This window comes from Cornus florida, unplaced genomic scaffold (genome assembly GCF_030987335.1).
Source record: "Cornus florida cultivar Cherokee Brave unplaced genomic scaffold, ASM3098733v1 CherokeeBrave_3.0.0_Hap2_Chr08, whole genome shotgun sequence".
NCBI lineage: Eukaryota > Viridiplantae > Streptophyta > Magnoliopsida > Cornales > Cornaceae > Cornus > Cornus florida.
This window is the reverse complement of record NW_026775578.1, coordinates 5,406,959-5,421,319: the sequence shown is the minus strand read 5'-3', so window position 1 is coordinate 5,421,319 and position 14,361 is coordinate 5,406,959. Positions and strand designations below refer to the sequence as shown.

Sequence of the window (14,361 nt, the reverse complement as noted above, 5' to 3'; positions counted from 1 at the left end):
CGAAAACACCAGAGCTATTGATGGCCTGAAGTTCAAGGTCCCAAAGTGAAAAGAACTTCAAGGTATTCAGTCCAATGTATTTAACAAAACCCGATGCCCCGATGCTTTCATGAACAACACCACGAGCTAAAACATTCTCGGTGTGTCCAATGCTTTCATGAACGACAGCACGAGCTAAAACGTTCGTACATGCAGCCATTTAAAAAATATTATTTTCTTTTATTTCCATTTTTTTTTTAAAAAGCAATCTTTTTCTGAAAAACTCGAATTGTTTAAAAATGTCTGTTTTTTGCTGGGTCCAAAAATTGTTAAGAAACAAATTAAATACTTGACCAGCTAATAATGATGGTGAGGCAACATAGTCGTCCTCTCATGACAAATGGAACTAATACAGTTACTTTGGTCCCACCCTAATGAGCCATAAGACTCCTCTGCCTCGTCAATAAAAATAAAATAAAAAGTGGACAAAGTCCTTCCAGTTCCAGTAAAATTCTCAACTGTTCGGGATCAAGTAATGAATAGCCCAACAACTATAAAACAGCTAATACATCTAAATCAACCCATTATTTCAGTAATTATCATTATTAACTGAGAGGGCAAGAAAAACACAGCTATACCTGGCAACAGTAAGAGTATGTTCTTTTGTACATTAACATTTTAAATTTTGAAATTAGAATGGGATAAAAATAAATTACAAATAAAATAATTAGTATTTTCTCAGTTTTCTTTTAGGGGGGAAAATATATTCAGAGCAGATAAACTAGCTTTGAAACCTTTCGACATCAAGTGCTCAATCAAAACTCGAGTTCCAAAGCCACTGCTCCAATCACACCAAGGGGGGTCAATACTGTTCTATTCACTCAAAAGTCAAGTTGCACTAATTTCCATTGGCCAGAGCATCTTGTGCATCAGATGGTACGAAGAAATTGACAGGATTACACAGATTCATTCAATCTGCTTCTCAGAAACTTCTGGTTGGGAAGGCAAGATATTAGAAAAGCTCCCTTGTGAGGATTGATTAGAAGCTGCATCTGACCCATCCGATTCCTCCTCTGAAAGAAACAAACCAAAAGAGATGAGAGACGGAAATTAGATTCCATGGCTTACTAAGAACCTGGTGACCTAATATAGTCAAGGACACAGAAAAGAGTTCTTCCCTCCTTCACAGCAATCAAACATTGCATAATAGCTGAAAAGGATTTGCATTGCAGTAGGCAGTTTGAATCATAAAGTTAGAATAAAGAAACAAAGAAGGGGTCTCACTTGAAATGGAAAATGATATTTCCTCAGGTTTTAAAAAAAAAAAAAAATGGTAAATGCAAACATTACCAAGAAAATGAATGTGAAAACTACACATACACCAATTTTTATTTAATATATATATATATGATATGAAGCAAAGGAATCCATCAAGTATTTTTGAAGTTTTAAAATCACATGTATTTAGTTATATACTAAGGTGGCTTCACTGAATTTGGGTATTCAAAAAATTTTGATAACAAGCTCTTCACCCCATCAATGCTCCCCAATATTTCTATTTAGTGGACAAACATTGAATTACTAAAAAAATATTAATTTGCTAGCATATAAGTTTGAATCATGATTATCAAACCACACGCTCAAAATTTTCATATGATAACAAATTTGCCCCAAGTGTTACTGCAGAAGAAGAGAATACGTTTTCTTTTTTTTTGGATAAGTAGAATAAGAGAATATGTTTTCAAGAAAACACAACGGTAAAAGATTTTAAGCTTTACCAAAGAGAGATTTGATGGTTGGCCTCTTTGGTTTGGTGCTTTTCTTCTTCAATTCAGCTGCAAAGAATAAAATGGAAACCAGTCACCCAAGAGAGATAAATAATAAGCAACAAACTCAAAAGCCAACCATAAAAGCAAAAACTTTAGACCAATGAATATATATGATATGGCTCCCCAGGGATCGATTATCAATGTTTTCAACAAGCAGAAAATATCAGGTTGCAAATTAATAAATTAATAAAACAATTGGCTTGAAAATTTTAACTTTTTTTTCATTTGAATAGATTAACCCAGTAGATAGAAAAAAATGCAAAAAAAAAAAAAAAAGAATGATATAACCGATTATCAAACATTATATAATTAACAGACAGTGAGATAAATATATATATATATATATATATATATATACACACACACTTATTCCATAGTCTTTCCAACAACTAAGATTGTAAAAAATAATACCAACAGGTGTTGACATACATTAGAAGCTTGCCGAATGCATTTGTCACCAAAGTAGTGGAATCATTTTAAGTTCTTATAAATTTCAGCCAAATCATTTTTCCCCAAAAGTGTCAAGAGAGTTTAATGCATTTGCATTTTTCATTTTTGTAAAGGGTAGTCTTGTCTTCTCCTCCTTTTTAGATAGGACATATTATTATATTCTTGGTTGCAGAAGAGGTGCATGGTATTACATAATAACAAAGCTTGATCAGAAATATTATCAACGGCATCACCCAGCATGTTAAAATTCAGTAGGATACATGCCATTTCAGTTAGTTTTAAAATTTTGTCCTGCCACAACCTATTTGTCCAGTACTGTGCTGTCACTTGTTTTCTTGTAGTTTTAAATAACCTCAAGTGCATTCAGGTAAATCAACATTAAAACAAAAGAAATTGCATTCCATTCCCATCCCAATATTACCATCATTTTTCTTCTCAAGGGCTCACTTCTCTTCTGAACCATAAATTTACAATTCAGACTTCACTGGCGGCAGCTGAATTGTGTGGGTGGGGAATACCTATCCTTATCTTCTTTCTCTATTTGTCAAGCCGTTCTTTCCATGGCCATTTTAGCAGTCATTTAACTTGATTTTCTTTATGAGGAAGCAAATCTGTTCAACTGCTACTTTTTATTATTATTATTATTATTTATTACGTGATGTTTTGAAAATTTTATTTCTTATTTCAATAAGAGATGTTGGTTTAACTCAAAGCTTAATCATCCCTTCCACATAGATGCTTAAATTTCATGGGTCAGCTCTCTCTCTCTCTCTCTCCCCACTTTGCCCAAAATTTGAATTCCCCATACTTTAATGCTAATGAAGATCCAATGTTCTGAGTCGTAGTAAAGTTAATTGATTAGTTTGATTGTATTGTTAGTGAACATGCCTCGTTCTCTTTTCTTCTTCTCATCTCTAACTATTCCAGTACTGTATCTGGGCTTTCAGTAATACAACTAACAAGACAAGAAAGTTACATAAGCATTTCATAGGATTGGAAAACAAAAAAAAAAAAAGGCATCATTTTTCATTTTCTTTGGAAACGGGCAACCCTTCCAACCACCAGCCCTTTGGATTTATGGCTGCAAGGTAAAACTCGGATGTGTGCAATCACACGCAAACCAAACATATCATTTAAACCCGTGTGTTTTTGCGCCTAGTGAGAGTCGAACTTGGGACGCCCGAGTTTACGGCTCACCCCTTGAGACCACTTAACCACTGGGCCACCTGTGCGGGCTCTATTACTTTTTTTTCAGGCTCTATTTGCGTAGTTAATGAAAAATAGTGGCAAAATCCGGGTGTTTTTGTGCCTAGTGAGAGTCAAACTCAGGACGTCAAAGTTTACGGCTCGCCCCTTGAGACCACTTAATCACTAGGCCACCTGTGCGGGTTCGATTTCTTCTTTCAGGCTACTATTTGTGTAGTTAATGAAAAATAGTGGCAATTTTATATTAAATCTACTAAGTGTTTTCCACTGTGACCATGTGCACATACTAAGTCCCCATTATTGCAACATGCAGTCATATACAAGCCCAGTGACCACAGACCACAGACCTCAACTGTATAAAGTTTTCCAAGGTGTAGGTATAGACATATTATAATATGTCAATTTGTGTGCATGTTACACAAACAGAGAAAGAGAGAAAGAGAGAGAGAGAGAGAGAGAGAGAGAGATATACCCATTCCAGAAGCTTGATAATCATTAACAATTTCAAAATTCTTATATGTATATCCTACAAAGTTAATGTCCTTGGATGAGATCATCTGCGGGATCAAGGAAGACAAATGTAAGAGAAGGGAAAAGGATAAAAAGAAAGAGAAACAACGAATTTCAAGTCACATCATAATCATTTTTTTTTAATATGGCCATGCCACATACTTTTAGCAGCCGTTTCAATTGCCCAACAGAAGTTCTTTCTGTCAATTACAAAAGAAGAGCCGAATTGGCAAATTAAAATAATCAAGCCAGCAGGCAATGACTAATGACAAGTATATTGAATCCAACTTTTGCAAAAACTGCAACAAAAATATTAATACAGCATGAACAAATTTGTGAAGATCAAAGAAACATTTGAGATTTCCAATGATTCACAGTGGTAGCAAATGAGCTTACCTTCCTCCATGGGCCTGCTTTTGATGAAGTTTGAGCTTGGTTGTCAGACTGCGGACCACAAAAAAGGCAGAAAAGAGAACAGATACAGTGAGAAAAAAGGAACCCGCACCACAAATATCTCCAAGAAATCAACAAGAAAAACGAGGGACATCAATACCTCCTCAAACTTTTCAAAGTTTTGTGTATCCAACTCATCATTGACCTCAGGAATGAATGCAGCATCCATTTGATAAATTTTATCCCAATCAATACCTTTAAACCAGGGATGAGCCTAAAATGAAAGAACAACCAGGTAATTCCCTTTATTTGCAATTCAGTCTTGGAATGAATTTAAAAACTTAGAATAGGACACACCATACAACACCTTTATTTCATCTGCACCTCTTGAACCCAGCCTCTCGTTGACATTACACAGTAATTTACTAATAAGATCTTTTGCTTCTGGAGATAACGTTGCTTCTTCAGGAAACTTTAAATGCGTTCTCCAGTTTACTATCTGCACCAGTGAAAATAAAAGCATTATTCTGAACTGTATGTGTGATTATAAAATTTAGTAAAACAACTAGACTTTTATCAAAGAGTAATGATTCACACACCCAGTTGATTGAATGAAAGATTCTTATTTATCAAGGTAAGCATAGAATTAGCAGATACAAAAGACCAGTATGTTAATGCATCATAGGATTGGCATGATTGTACTTGTTAAAAAGAGAGTTTGGAAGGGAACATTATCAACAAATCTAACTTAACTTTACCTGGAAAGCAAATTATTAAAGAATGCTGATCTGGTGGACCACATGCTCCAGATTAATTTTCTTTTAACCCAGAGGTGAATAATGAGAATTGAGCCATTATTGAAGTTCACAAACTGTCAATATAATCAGTGAACTCATTACAACACAAAATATTTCTTGTAATTAAGATAAACCTAATCACAAATAATCAACGCGATAAATGGATCATCTAGCGGGTAATTTTAAGGCAACTAAAGACAGTCTTCTCCAACTTGATTCAGGCTTGTTAATATTGGAATGGTATCAGGCTCATTCAGTTCACAGCCCATTTTACTATCACGCCATCCAAACCCAAAGCCCACAATCTACAGCATCTTTATCAACACTGACAAAACCCAACCCAAAAATTGAAAAAGAAAATAGAAAAGATAATGGAAAATCATGATTTTACGGAACATACATTACAATATATAAACATATGCTGAATAATAAAGAACTCCAAGATAAAAATAGTTGAACAGGATAGGATGTACAACCAAACTCCAACATAGACTAACATTTCAATTAAACTAAACAATCAGACCCTTGAGAATCAGGGATCACTTTGGAATAATCTTCAAACTTAACTTCAGCTCAAACCTAGCTGAAAAATGAATCCAACTAATGCATTTTGTCAATGGTCCTCATGAAAAATTTAACGCAAAAAATGCCAAAGACCCCAAAGCTTGGTTACAAGTAAAAGAATTAACAGAGGAAAAGTAGTCATAACCCAAAAACCCATGAATGGCAGGAATGCTGGATGAAGGACAAATTGAAGGTTTATTTCAACAGCTACCTTCTATATTCTAATCCTTGCATTCTATTCAAAATTATGCCTTAATGAGATCAATAAATCAAAATAATTTAAATATAACATTCAATTAAAGCAGTGAATCCCATAAGCGGGAAATAAAACAAATAAATATGTAGAAAGCTTCATTGAAATTTCCTAAACTAGATGAAACTCGAACAATTGAACTGAACTGTAACGAAAAAAAAAACTGATGGGTACAACAATTAAGGAGAGGCAAAAATATACGTAGTATATATGAATGTGGTCCCTGTGCTTTAACATATAAAATGTAGATACAAAACAAGTAATTGAATTAGCAGCGTTATAACTTTACCTTCCTACAGGTTGACATAGGATCATCAGAATAAAAAGGCGGATAGCCCACAAGCATTTCATACATAATAGCACCAAGTGACCACCTGAGGAACAATAACCACGATTTTGTCTCAATGAACGCATGCCAAGAATAAAAGAACTAGACATGTTTGGACACCATGAAAATGAATCAATTCCATTTCACATTCCATAAATCGAAGACATAAATCTGTCCTCAAGATGGAAATCACTCCAATAAATAGCGCAAATGCAACAAAAGATTGCAATAATATTGAATCGTGTTTTCATAACTGGGGAAAAAAAAAAAAAAAAAACCGTTTAAGCTGCCACTACTAGCAATGAAACTCACTAATTTGTGTAGTCAATTTGTTTTAAAAAAAGGGTAAATCACAGAAAACTCCCTCGACTATCAACATTTGCAAATAACCATGGAGCTGCACATAACACCTATGCAATCAGACCATTGCGCTAGGTTGCCATTTGTATAGATAAAACATTTGTTCATTCATTTATTTAAAAATAAATAAATAAATTTTAAAATGTCAAAAACATTCATTTGTTAAATAAACTTTAGGGTTATAACTTATAATTGGAGTCAAATAAACTTAATAGCGATCAGAAATTGTCAAAAACATTCATTTGTTAAATAAACTTTAGGGTTAAAATTGGAGTAAAATAAACTTAATAGCGATTAGAAATTACCAACATGTCCATTCTTTTGTTTAAATAAAAATAAATAAATAAAAATTTTAAATTGCAAACAACTATCCATTTGTTAAACAAAATTTAGGAGTTAAAAAGGTGGATACACTTTGTAAAAAAAAAAAATTAGGGTTAAAATTAAATTTTCCTTTATACAGGTAAGTTCAATTTTTTTTTACTTCTGGTATGAAAAATGGATGATGTGTTGGTATCTACTGTTGGATCATAAATAATAGGACAAGGGCATGATGGTCATAAAAGCAAAAAGATTAATCCCATTCGTCACACAAGACTAAATAATGTTATTTTCTGAAAGGCGATCAGATATCAGGGATAATTGCAACATTTTTAAATGATTCAGGGTGGTTTTATGTCCAAAAAAAATAATTTGGGGGGGGGGGGGGGGGGGGGGGGGGGGGGGGGTTTCTACAAAAAGAGTTTTAGTTAAAAGAGGATTTTTAGCACTTCTGCCCAAAAAAGTACCAACAGTCGTAACAGCATAAACTTTAGTCATATGCGATCCTAGAATCTTTTAAACGGCAATCTGATGGAGCGACTGTTTGCAACATTTTTTAATAATTCAAGGGGTATCTATCAAGAATATAAATTATGAAAAAAAAAAAAAAAAAAGAAAAAAGAAAAAGAATATACTTTCAGAAGGTTTTCTGCAAAAGGTCTTAAGAGTTTACAAAAGGTTTTACACTTTACCCTTTCGCTAAACCTAAATTAACAGAAAATACAAATCCAAATAGATTCAATTTAAAGAGAGAAAGAGCAAGAATTTGTTGCCATGTGAAACACAATGATATGATTTTTTTTTTTCCAAAGAACATCTAAATGAACACACAGAAACTACTAACCAATCACATTCCATCCCGTAACCTTTCTTCAACAAAACTTCTGGAGCAATATAGTCAGGTGTACCAACTGTAGAATAAGCCTGCAATGTCCCAATATCAAAAGGTTAAAATATACCAACGATATTCGATCTAATCAGGTGTGTACTAACAGCTGAATAAGCCTGCAATTTCCCAAAATCAGAAGTTACAGCATAAAGACAAGATAAAATCACCAAGAAGTTACCATCAAATTTTGTCAAAAGCTTGTAAGTCAAAGTGCATGAGTGAAAGTAGAGGTTATCCATTCTGAATTATTATGACAGGAGTCATGCAGGGTTCATTCTTTATTCAGTACATCAAGTAATGCAAATTTCAAACAATTTCCTTAAAATTACCAAACAAAAGAAAACACACCTAACACAAACTGCACATGTATCTAAAGAAATATACAATCACTGAACAACAAAAAGAAAAATGCAGTTACCTAATAATAGGAAACTTACAAGCATCCTCCTATTCTTCTGCCAATGTTGTAATTGCTCTTGTTGTGTACGTTTCGGAGGTGCTGGGCGCTCATTACTTTTTGAAGTTCCATTGAAGCTATCCCCCTGCGAAAAGTCCTTCTCTTCAAGAGTACTGCAGTCTAAAGGTTTACATAGTCCAAAATCTGAAAGTCTCAGGTGACCATATCTATCAAGTAGCAAGTTGTCAGGCTTAATGTCTCTGCAGCAAGGGAAAAAGAATAAAATTGAAAGGGTCAGAGTATCTGAAGTAGTACAAGAATGCACCTCTCAATGATGTCAAATAAATTCATGAATCAAGCATAGACATATGCAAACCTATGAACGTAATTATGCTTATGGATAGATTCAATAGCCAAAACTGTTTCTGCAACATAAAATCTGGCCTCATCTTCTGTCAAGGTATCCTTTCTCATAAATAGAGTCATCATATCTCCACCGGGTAGATATTCCATGATAAGATATAGAAACTCTTCATCTTGGAAAGAACAATACAGTTTGACAATGCAATTGCTGTCCACCTCCGCAAGCAAATTCCTTTCAGCTTTCACATGCTCCACCTAAAAGGGTTGGTAAGCTAATTACCAATAAGTATAGTAAATGAAACTCAAATGACAATATCATCAAACAGGCCAAATTAGTCAATACCTGGCCTCTACGAAGCATCTCTGATTTCTTAAGCTTTTTCATTGCATATACATGACCTGTTGTCTTCTCCCTACAGACTCTGACCTGCACCACAAAAACATGAAATGATTTTACTCATTTTATTACAACCTTCCCATCTAGCAAAACTCTGGAATGAGAACTAGAATCTGAATGTTAACAACAGCGTCAATACATCTTGAAGTCCTAGACACTGGAACCAACATTAACATATCTGCTAACTTCTTATATACCTGTGATCAAATATATAGTTTGCAGCTAAGGAATCTATCACATATGAATAAAAATATAGGAATCCTTCTGTCACATATGAATGCACTGTATGGTTCAGATACATAAGGATGGCAATTGGGTGGAAATTGGAATTAAAGATGAGAAGACCCTCCTTGAACCATTGCAAGTTGCAACTCTAAAAGCCCACCCAAATTAGGCAAGAATCCATCTAAAATTCTTGTTATTGCACAACAAAAATTTTATAAGAGAAACAAATAATAATAATAATAATAATAAAGGTAGGAAAAAAAACCTTGAGTTATAGGTTGCTACACTAACTTGTCCCTTGGTTGAGGAAAAATATAAATAGCTACTTTATATGAGGAATTGAATAGAAGACTCTCCTACAGAGATTCAACTCCTCTCCTCTTTTACCATAAAAGAAATCATCTGGGACAAAAGGAAGTCAGGGTTCTTCAATATTGCTTGCACCAATGAACCAAAAAATACCATGTGTAAACTGTCACATTACATAGTAGGGGCAAAAAATTCTCTAGTAATTTCTTTAAAAAAAAAAATTAAAAAAAAAAAAAATTACTTTCCTGTATAAGTAAATTGAATTTAAAGTAACCCTTTTTCCCTAAAGGTCTTGTATTTTTAAACATCTCGATTTCTGTTTTTCTATGGTAGATTGACTTTTGAGTAATTTGAAGATAAAACCTTTATATTTTAAGATTTCTTCTCAAATTTAATTATCTATTATATAAAATGGGATCTTTACTAAAAAATTAAAATTTGTATTACTAAATTTATCCTCTTTCTACATATAAGAAAGAAAATCCATTATTTTCCTTTCCACAATCACTCGATTTACAAATGAATTCGATAAAAGTAACTCTTTGCTCCTCTGTTTATATGGCCTGACATAAGCCTCTCATTAACTAAATAAATTAAAATAATAAAAAATTGACATGCTTAATGTGTTCTACTATTTAAGTTCTGCTCCATATAGGAAATCCCAAGGAATAAACTTGACCATATGAATTTTTCTCTGTTTTTTTTTCTTTTTAGATTGTGAAAATGGATAATTTAGAATTGAAAATGTATATCAAAAGTCATGACAGGTCATTTTTCAAAATATATATGTATATATATTTTATAAATAAAAGTCAAATTTTATACTATAAGATAATTACAGTTTTTTATATATAATCTAAATAGTATAATATTTTTTATCAAGGTCAATTTACTTTTGTCTTTTTGCATCATCTCAAAAAGAAGAAAGAATGGATTGTTGAACAAAAAGCATAAGGTTGATTAATGTTATTTATATTGACATATTAACAATCAAAGAGACCTCTTTTAAAAAATTTGCCTTAGCCCTCAACTTTTATTGAGACGGCTCTGGGCATTGCATCTAATTAAAAAACAATTTTGTTTTATCATACAAATCAATCCTCTTTTGCAAACTAGCAATGCCAGCATGTCACAAGGACCTAAGCAAACAGAAGCGGAGAAAATGCATATATGGTCAAAAATTAAAAAAATAAACAGATCTGGGCATTCTACATTTTTTTTATCTCAGAAAGATATGTAATATATATTCTACATGCAAATCTAACTTGCAATACATGATTAGTAAATTATCTTCCAGTTCATGACTAGAACTGTTCAAGGTCATTCAGTCTACAATTTCAACTTGAGGTCATACAAGCCCAATAATAATAATAGCTACAACAATATATAATCCTAGTGAAGACCGGAACAACTAATTAGCCACAATTATTTTCAGCACCAATTTCAATAATTAATTTTAACAGCTATTCAAACAGGGCAAATGAACAGATAAAGGATAGATTGGATCAGCACTTAATTACAACACCTACTGCGAAGATAGATCTACAACTGTGAAAACACGACTTGCAACATAGGAGAACTAACACACTTGGCAAATTAATTAGAACATATTTCACTGAAAATGTTTACCTCCCCAAATGCGCCCTTCCCAATCATTGTTAGCAACTCAAAATCATCAGCGCCAAATTTATGCCTCTGAAGACGCATGTATTCGGTTTCCTTCTTCTCCAAGAATTTTAATAGGTTGCTTTGATCTTCCTCAGAGACATCAGCATCAGCTAACTTCTTCTCCAGTAAATTTCGTCTGCTCAAGAAAAGGGGGTAAAATTAGATACCATACTGCAACCTAAGAACTACATACCTAACTACAAAATCTTAACAGTGACACAAGAACAGTTAACAAGTAGCACTACGAAAAAAATTGATGAGTACCCTAACAAAATGCAGATATCACAACCCTTGATTTGATTAGTAACCTAACAAAATGCAGGCTAAGGGTGGATTACCATATTGCTATTTTTCCATGAATTATTATTGTCCAGCTCTCTCAGTGACTTACTATCACATACATTGCCCATGCACTGTGGACCATCTTCTAGTCCATATTGCCTTGAACAACACACGATACAGCCAACCTTCACACTAATTAACATTGTAATCTTGATAATCTCCATTGATTAAAATTATTTATTACTACCATCAAGGGTTGTAGCCTAGCCATACTACCTTACCTTCTAAAGTAGAAGGTCGAGGGTTCAAGTCTACAAAGTGGCAAATTGGGTATGTGAGTTTTAAGTAAGAAAATAAATTAATTATTAAAATAAAAAATACATATGAATACCTAATGTATATATTAAATAAATAAAAATCAATAACAATAACTTATTCATAACAAATAAAAGATGATTAGGAGCTTTCCTGTGTTGCAAAGCATTCATCATTCTTGAAAATGTAACAAATATATCATGTTTAGTCGTTAAATCATATATAAGTTTTTTTAAATTAAAAAAAAAAACATAGTAAACATTTTAGTTAATAATACTATGGACAAAAAATATGTGTCTTTAACTAAGGAAAAAAAATCTGTGTTTCCAATATTATTAATTATTAGAAAGTTGACTGTCGTTAGCGCCATGCATCCTATGCCGTGCCAATGCTTATGTCTTTGACGCATATAATCCCCTTAACAATGCTCTGCCTATCAATCTATCAACCAGTTCAAGGTCTAACCGTTAGGAGGGGCAGTCAATTCGTTAACATTTTACCTATAATATAAAGGTAGAATAACAAGAATTACAAAAAGATTGACCCGTTGCAAAGTATATAAGAATCTAAGAAGTCCATTCCAAATTTATAACTATGCTTCTTTACAATGTTCAAATAAATCTAAGTGCATCCTATAAATTGTTACTATAGCACTCAGTACATTCCAAATTTATATATACACTCCTTTACAATGTTCATTGATAATTAGTTATGCAAAGACCTGAAAAGGATGGATGTCTTCGTTTTGTGATTGGTTAAAAAGAAAGAAGAAAGAGCTAGAAGGTTATTGTAACACTTATTCCAACGTACGACTACTTGTGCTCTGTTTTTCCTTTCTCTTTTTTGGTAGGTCCTTTTTTTATATTTTCATTTCCTTTTCGCAAACATAAGCTTTGGCCAAGATATAATAAATAATAATGTTTATAACAGATGTTGATTAGGATGTAGGCATCTTAAAACCCTATTAGCAAAATAGTAGTGTCTACTTTAATTATTAGGTGGTGGAAGCAAGGCCTTACTGAAAATATACATGTGTAATAACTATAAACAGCCTAGAGAGGAAAATAAAAGAAAGTTGGACATGTATAACCTAAAAAATCATTCATTAACTTTTAAAGGCATATGGCATACCGCTCCTTCCTCTCATGAAGGTTTTTCATCTGCTCCTTGTAATGGTTCTCTATATACTGCTTGGCTGCTGCAACTTTCTGCTTTGTGATAGCTGAGGCTTCTTCCGCCGATAGTGTTTTTGACTCCTCTTCGCCACCATCAGTTGAATCCTTCTTCTTAGAAGAAGACCTAAACCTTTCTCGCGGCTGAAACTTCTGAAACCAACTCTTTGCCGAATCCATTGATCCTTCCTTGCCTCAAAAGTTACTCCATCAACTAACAATCATTCCCCAAAACCCCTATGTAGTCCTCTAAAACTGATGCATTCTGGAATGATCACATACAACTAAACTTTAAAGAAGTACAAACATGTATGTCCATATTGTGTCAAATACATAGACTTACCAGAAAAGAGATATATAAACCAACAAAATAAGGCCAAAAACCATAGAAACACTGATTAAATTTTTTTATTTCCAATAAACCATCCATTATCAGTTTCTTACTTTCTCGATCAAAGAAACTAGAATTCAAGATTTTGAATTCCATTGTATTAGAGTGGAAAATGAAATAAATAAAGATAGAGGAACGGACTAACTGATGAAATTAGATTAAAATATCTTAATTTTTCAAAAACATCGACAAGTTTTGGAATTGGAATTCATTTTTACGTAAAATGGAAAAGTCCACCATTCCTAATACAGATAAAGAAGCGATCGAACTTCAAACTTCTTGAACTCTTGTTATTGCAGAAGTGTAGATGATTAAACTCAATATAACAATTCGAATCTATCATTCAAGAAAACAAACATGGCAAGATCTTGAGACTAAAACCCTAGAAAGCGAAAACAAGCGAATCGGGGTAAAGTATTGGTTGAATATAGAAAAAAGTAGACAGAGAAATCGGATTACCGTGTAATCGTATCGGGGAGATGAAGAACAACTGGATCCGCAAAACCCTATTAGATACAGAAATTCGTGTTGTGTATATATTATATTATACATATATATTGTATGTATGCATAACAGGAACGATCGGACAATTAGTCCGCCATTTTCGCTCGCTGTCAGTGTTTAGAATCTACTCTCTCCTTTCTCTTCGTTGTCCGCATCATTCTCTTTCCTGTATTGTGCGCCCCTTTGCTTCCCCATTTTATAGGTTATCTTCTTCTGCAGGGAGGCGCCCTTGTTTTTTTCTTTTTCGTGAATTTTCTAACAAAAGAGGGGGTTTACTATTGTAATATATTTTATTCTTACATTTTAAGTCTTTATTTTCATAATTTAATTATTTATTATCGTACAGAGTAATTAAAAAAAAAAAAAACAAACAAACAAACTACTCCACTAACTTTACTTTTTTTAAAGGCCCTAGGAAGAGAAAAACGAAAAAAAAAAAAAAAACTATGCCCCAACAAA

The 14,361-nt window shown here is 33.1% G+C and overlaps 1 protein-coding gene across 2 annotated transcripts; it reads right to left on the bottom strand.

Annotated features, from left to right (window-relative positions):
* Positions 1 to 449: 449 nt before the first annotated feature.
* Positions 450 to 14,168, bottom strand: LOC132269056 (uncharacterized). 2 transcript variants are annotated; one of them, XM_059770065.1, is made up of 14 exons: positions 13,858 to 14,167; positions 12,967 to 13,272; positions 11,200 to 11,374; positions 8,983 to 9,066; positions 8,653 to 8,894; positions 8,317 to 8,536; positions 7,835 to 7,914; positions 6,271 to 6,355; positions 4,735 to 4,866; positions 4,528 to 4,641; positions 4,371 to 4,418; positions 3,937 to 4,021; positions 1,758 to 1,814; positions 450 to 1,052 (listed from the first exon to the last, which is right to left on the bottom strand). In XM_059770065.1, the coding sequence occupies exons 2-14, from the start codon at positions 13,185 to 13,187 to the stop codon at positions 946 to 948; spliced, it is 1,650 nt and encodes a 549-aa protein (XP_059626048.1). In that variant the 5' UTR covers positions 13,188 to 13,272; positions 13,858 to 14,167; the 3' UTR covers positions 450 to 945. The 2 variants fall into 2 exon arrangements, with proteins under 2 accessions (XP_059626048.1, XP_059626049.1); XM_059770066.1 differs by lacking the exons at positions 450 to 1,052; positions 1,758 to 1,814 and adding an exon at positions 4,137 to 4,273 and having other exon boundaries at positions 13,858 to 14,168.
* Positions 14,169 to 14,361: the final 193 nt, after the last annotated feature.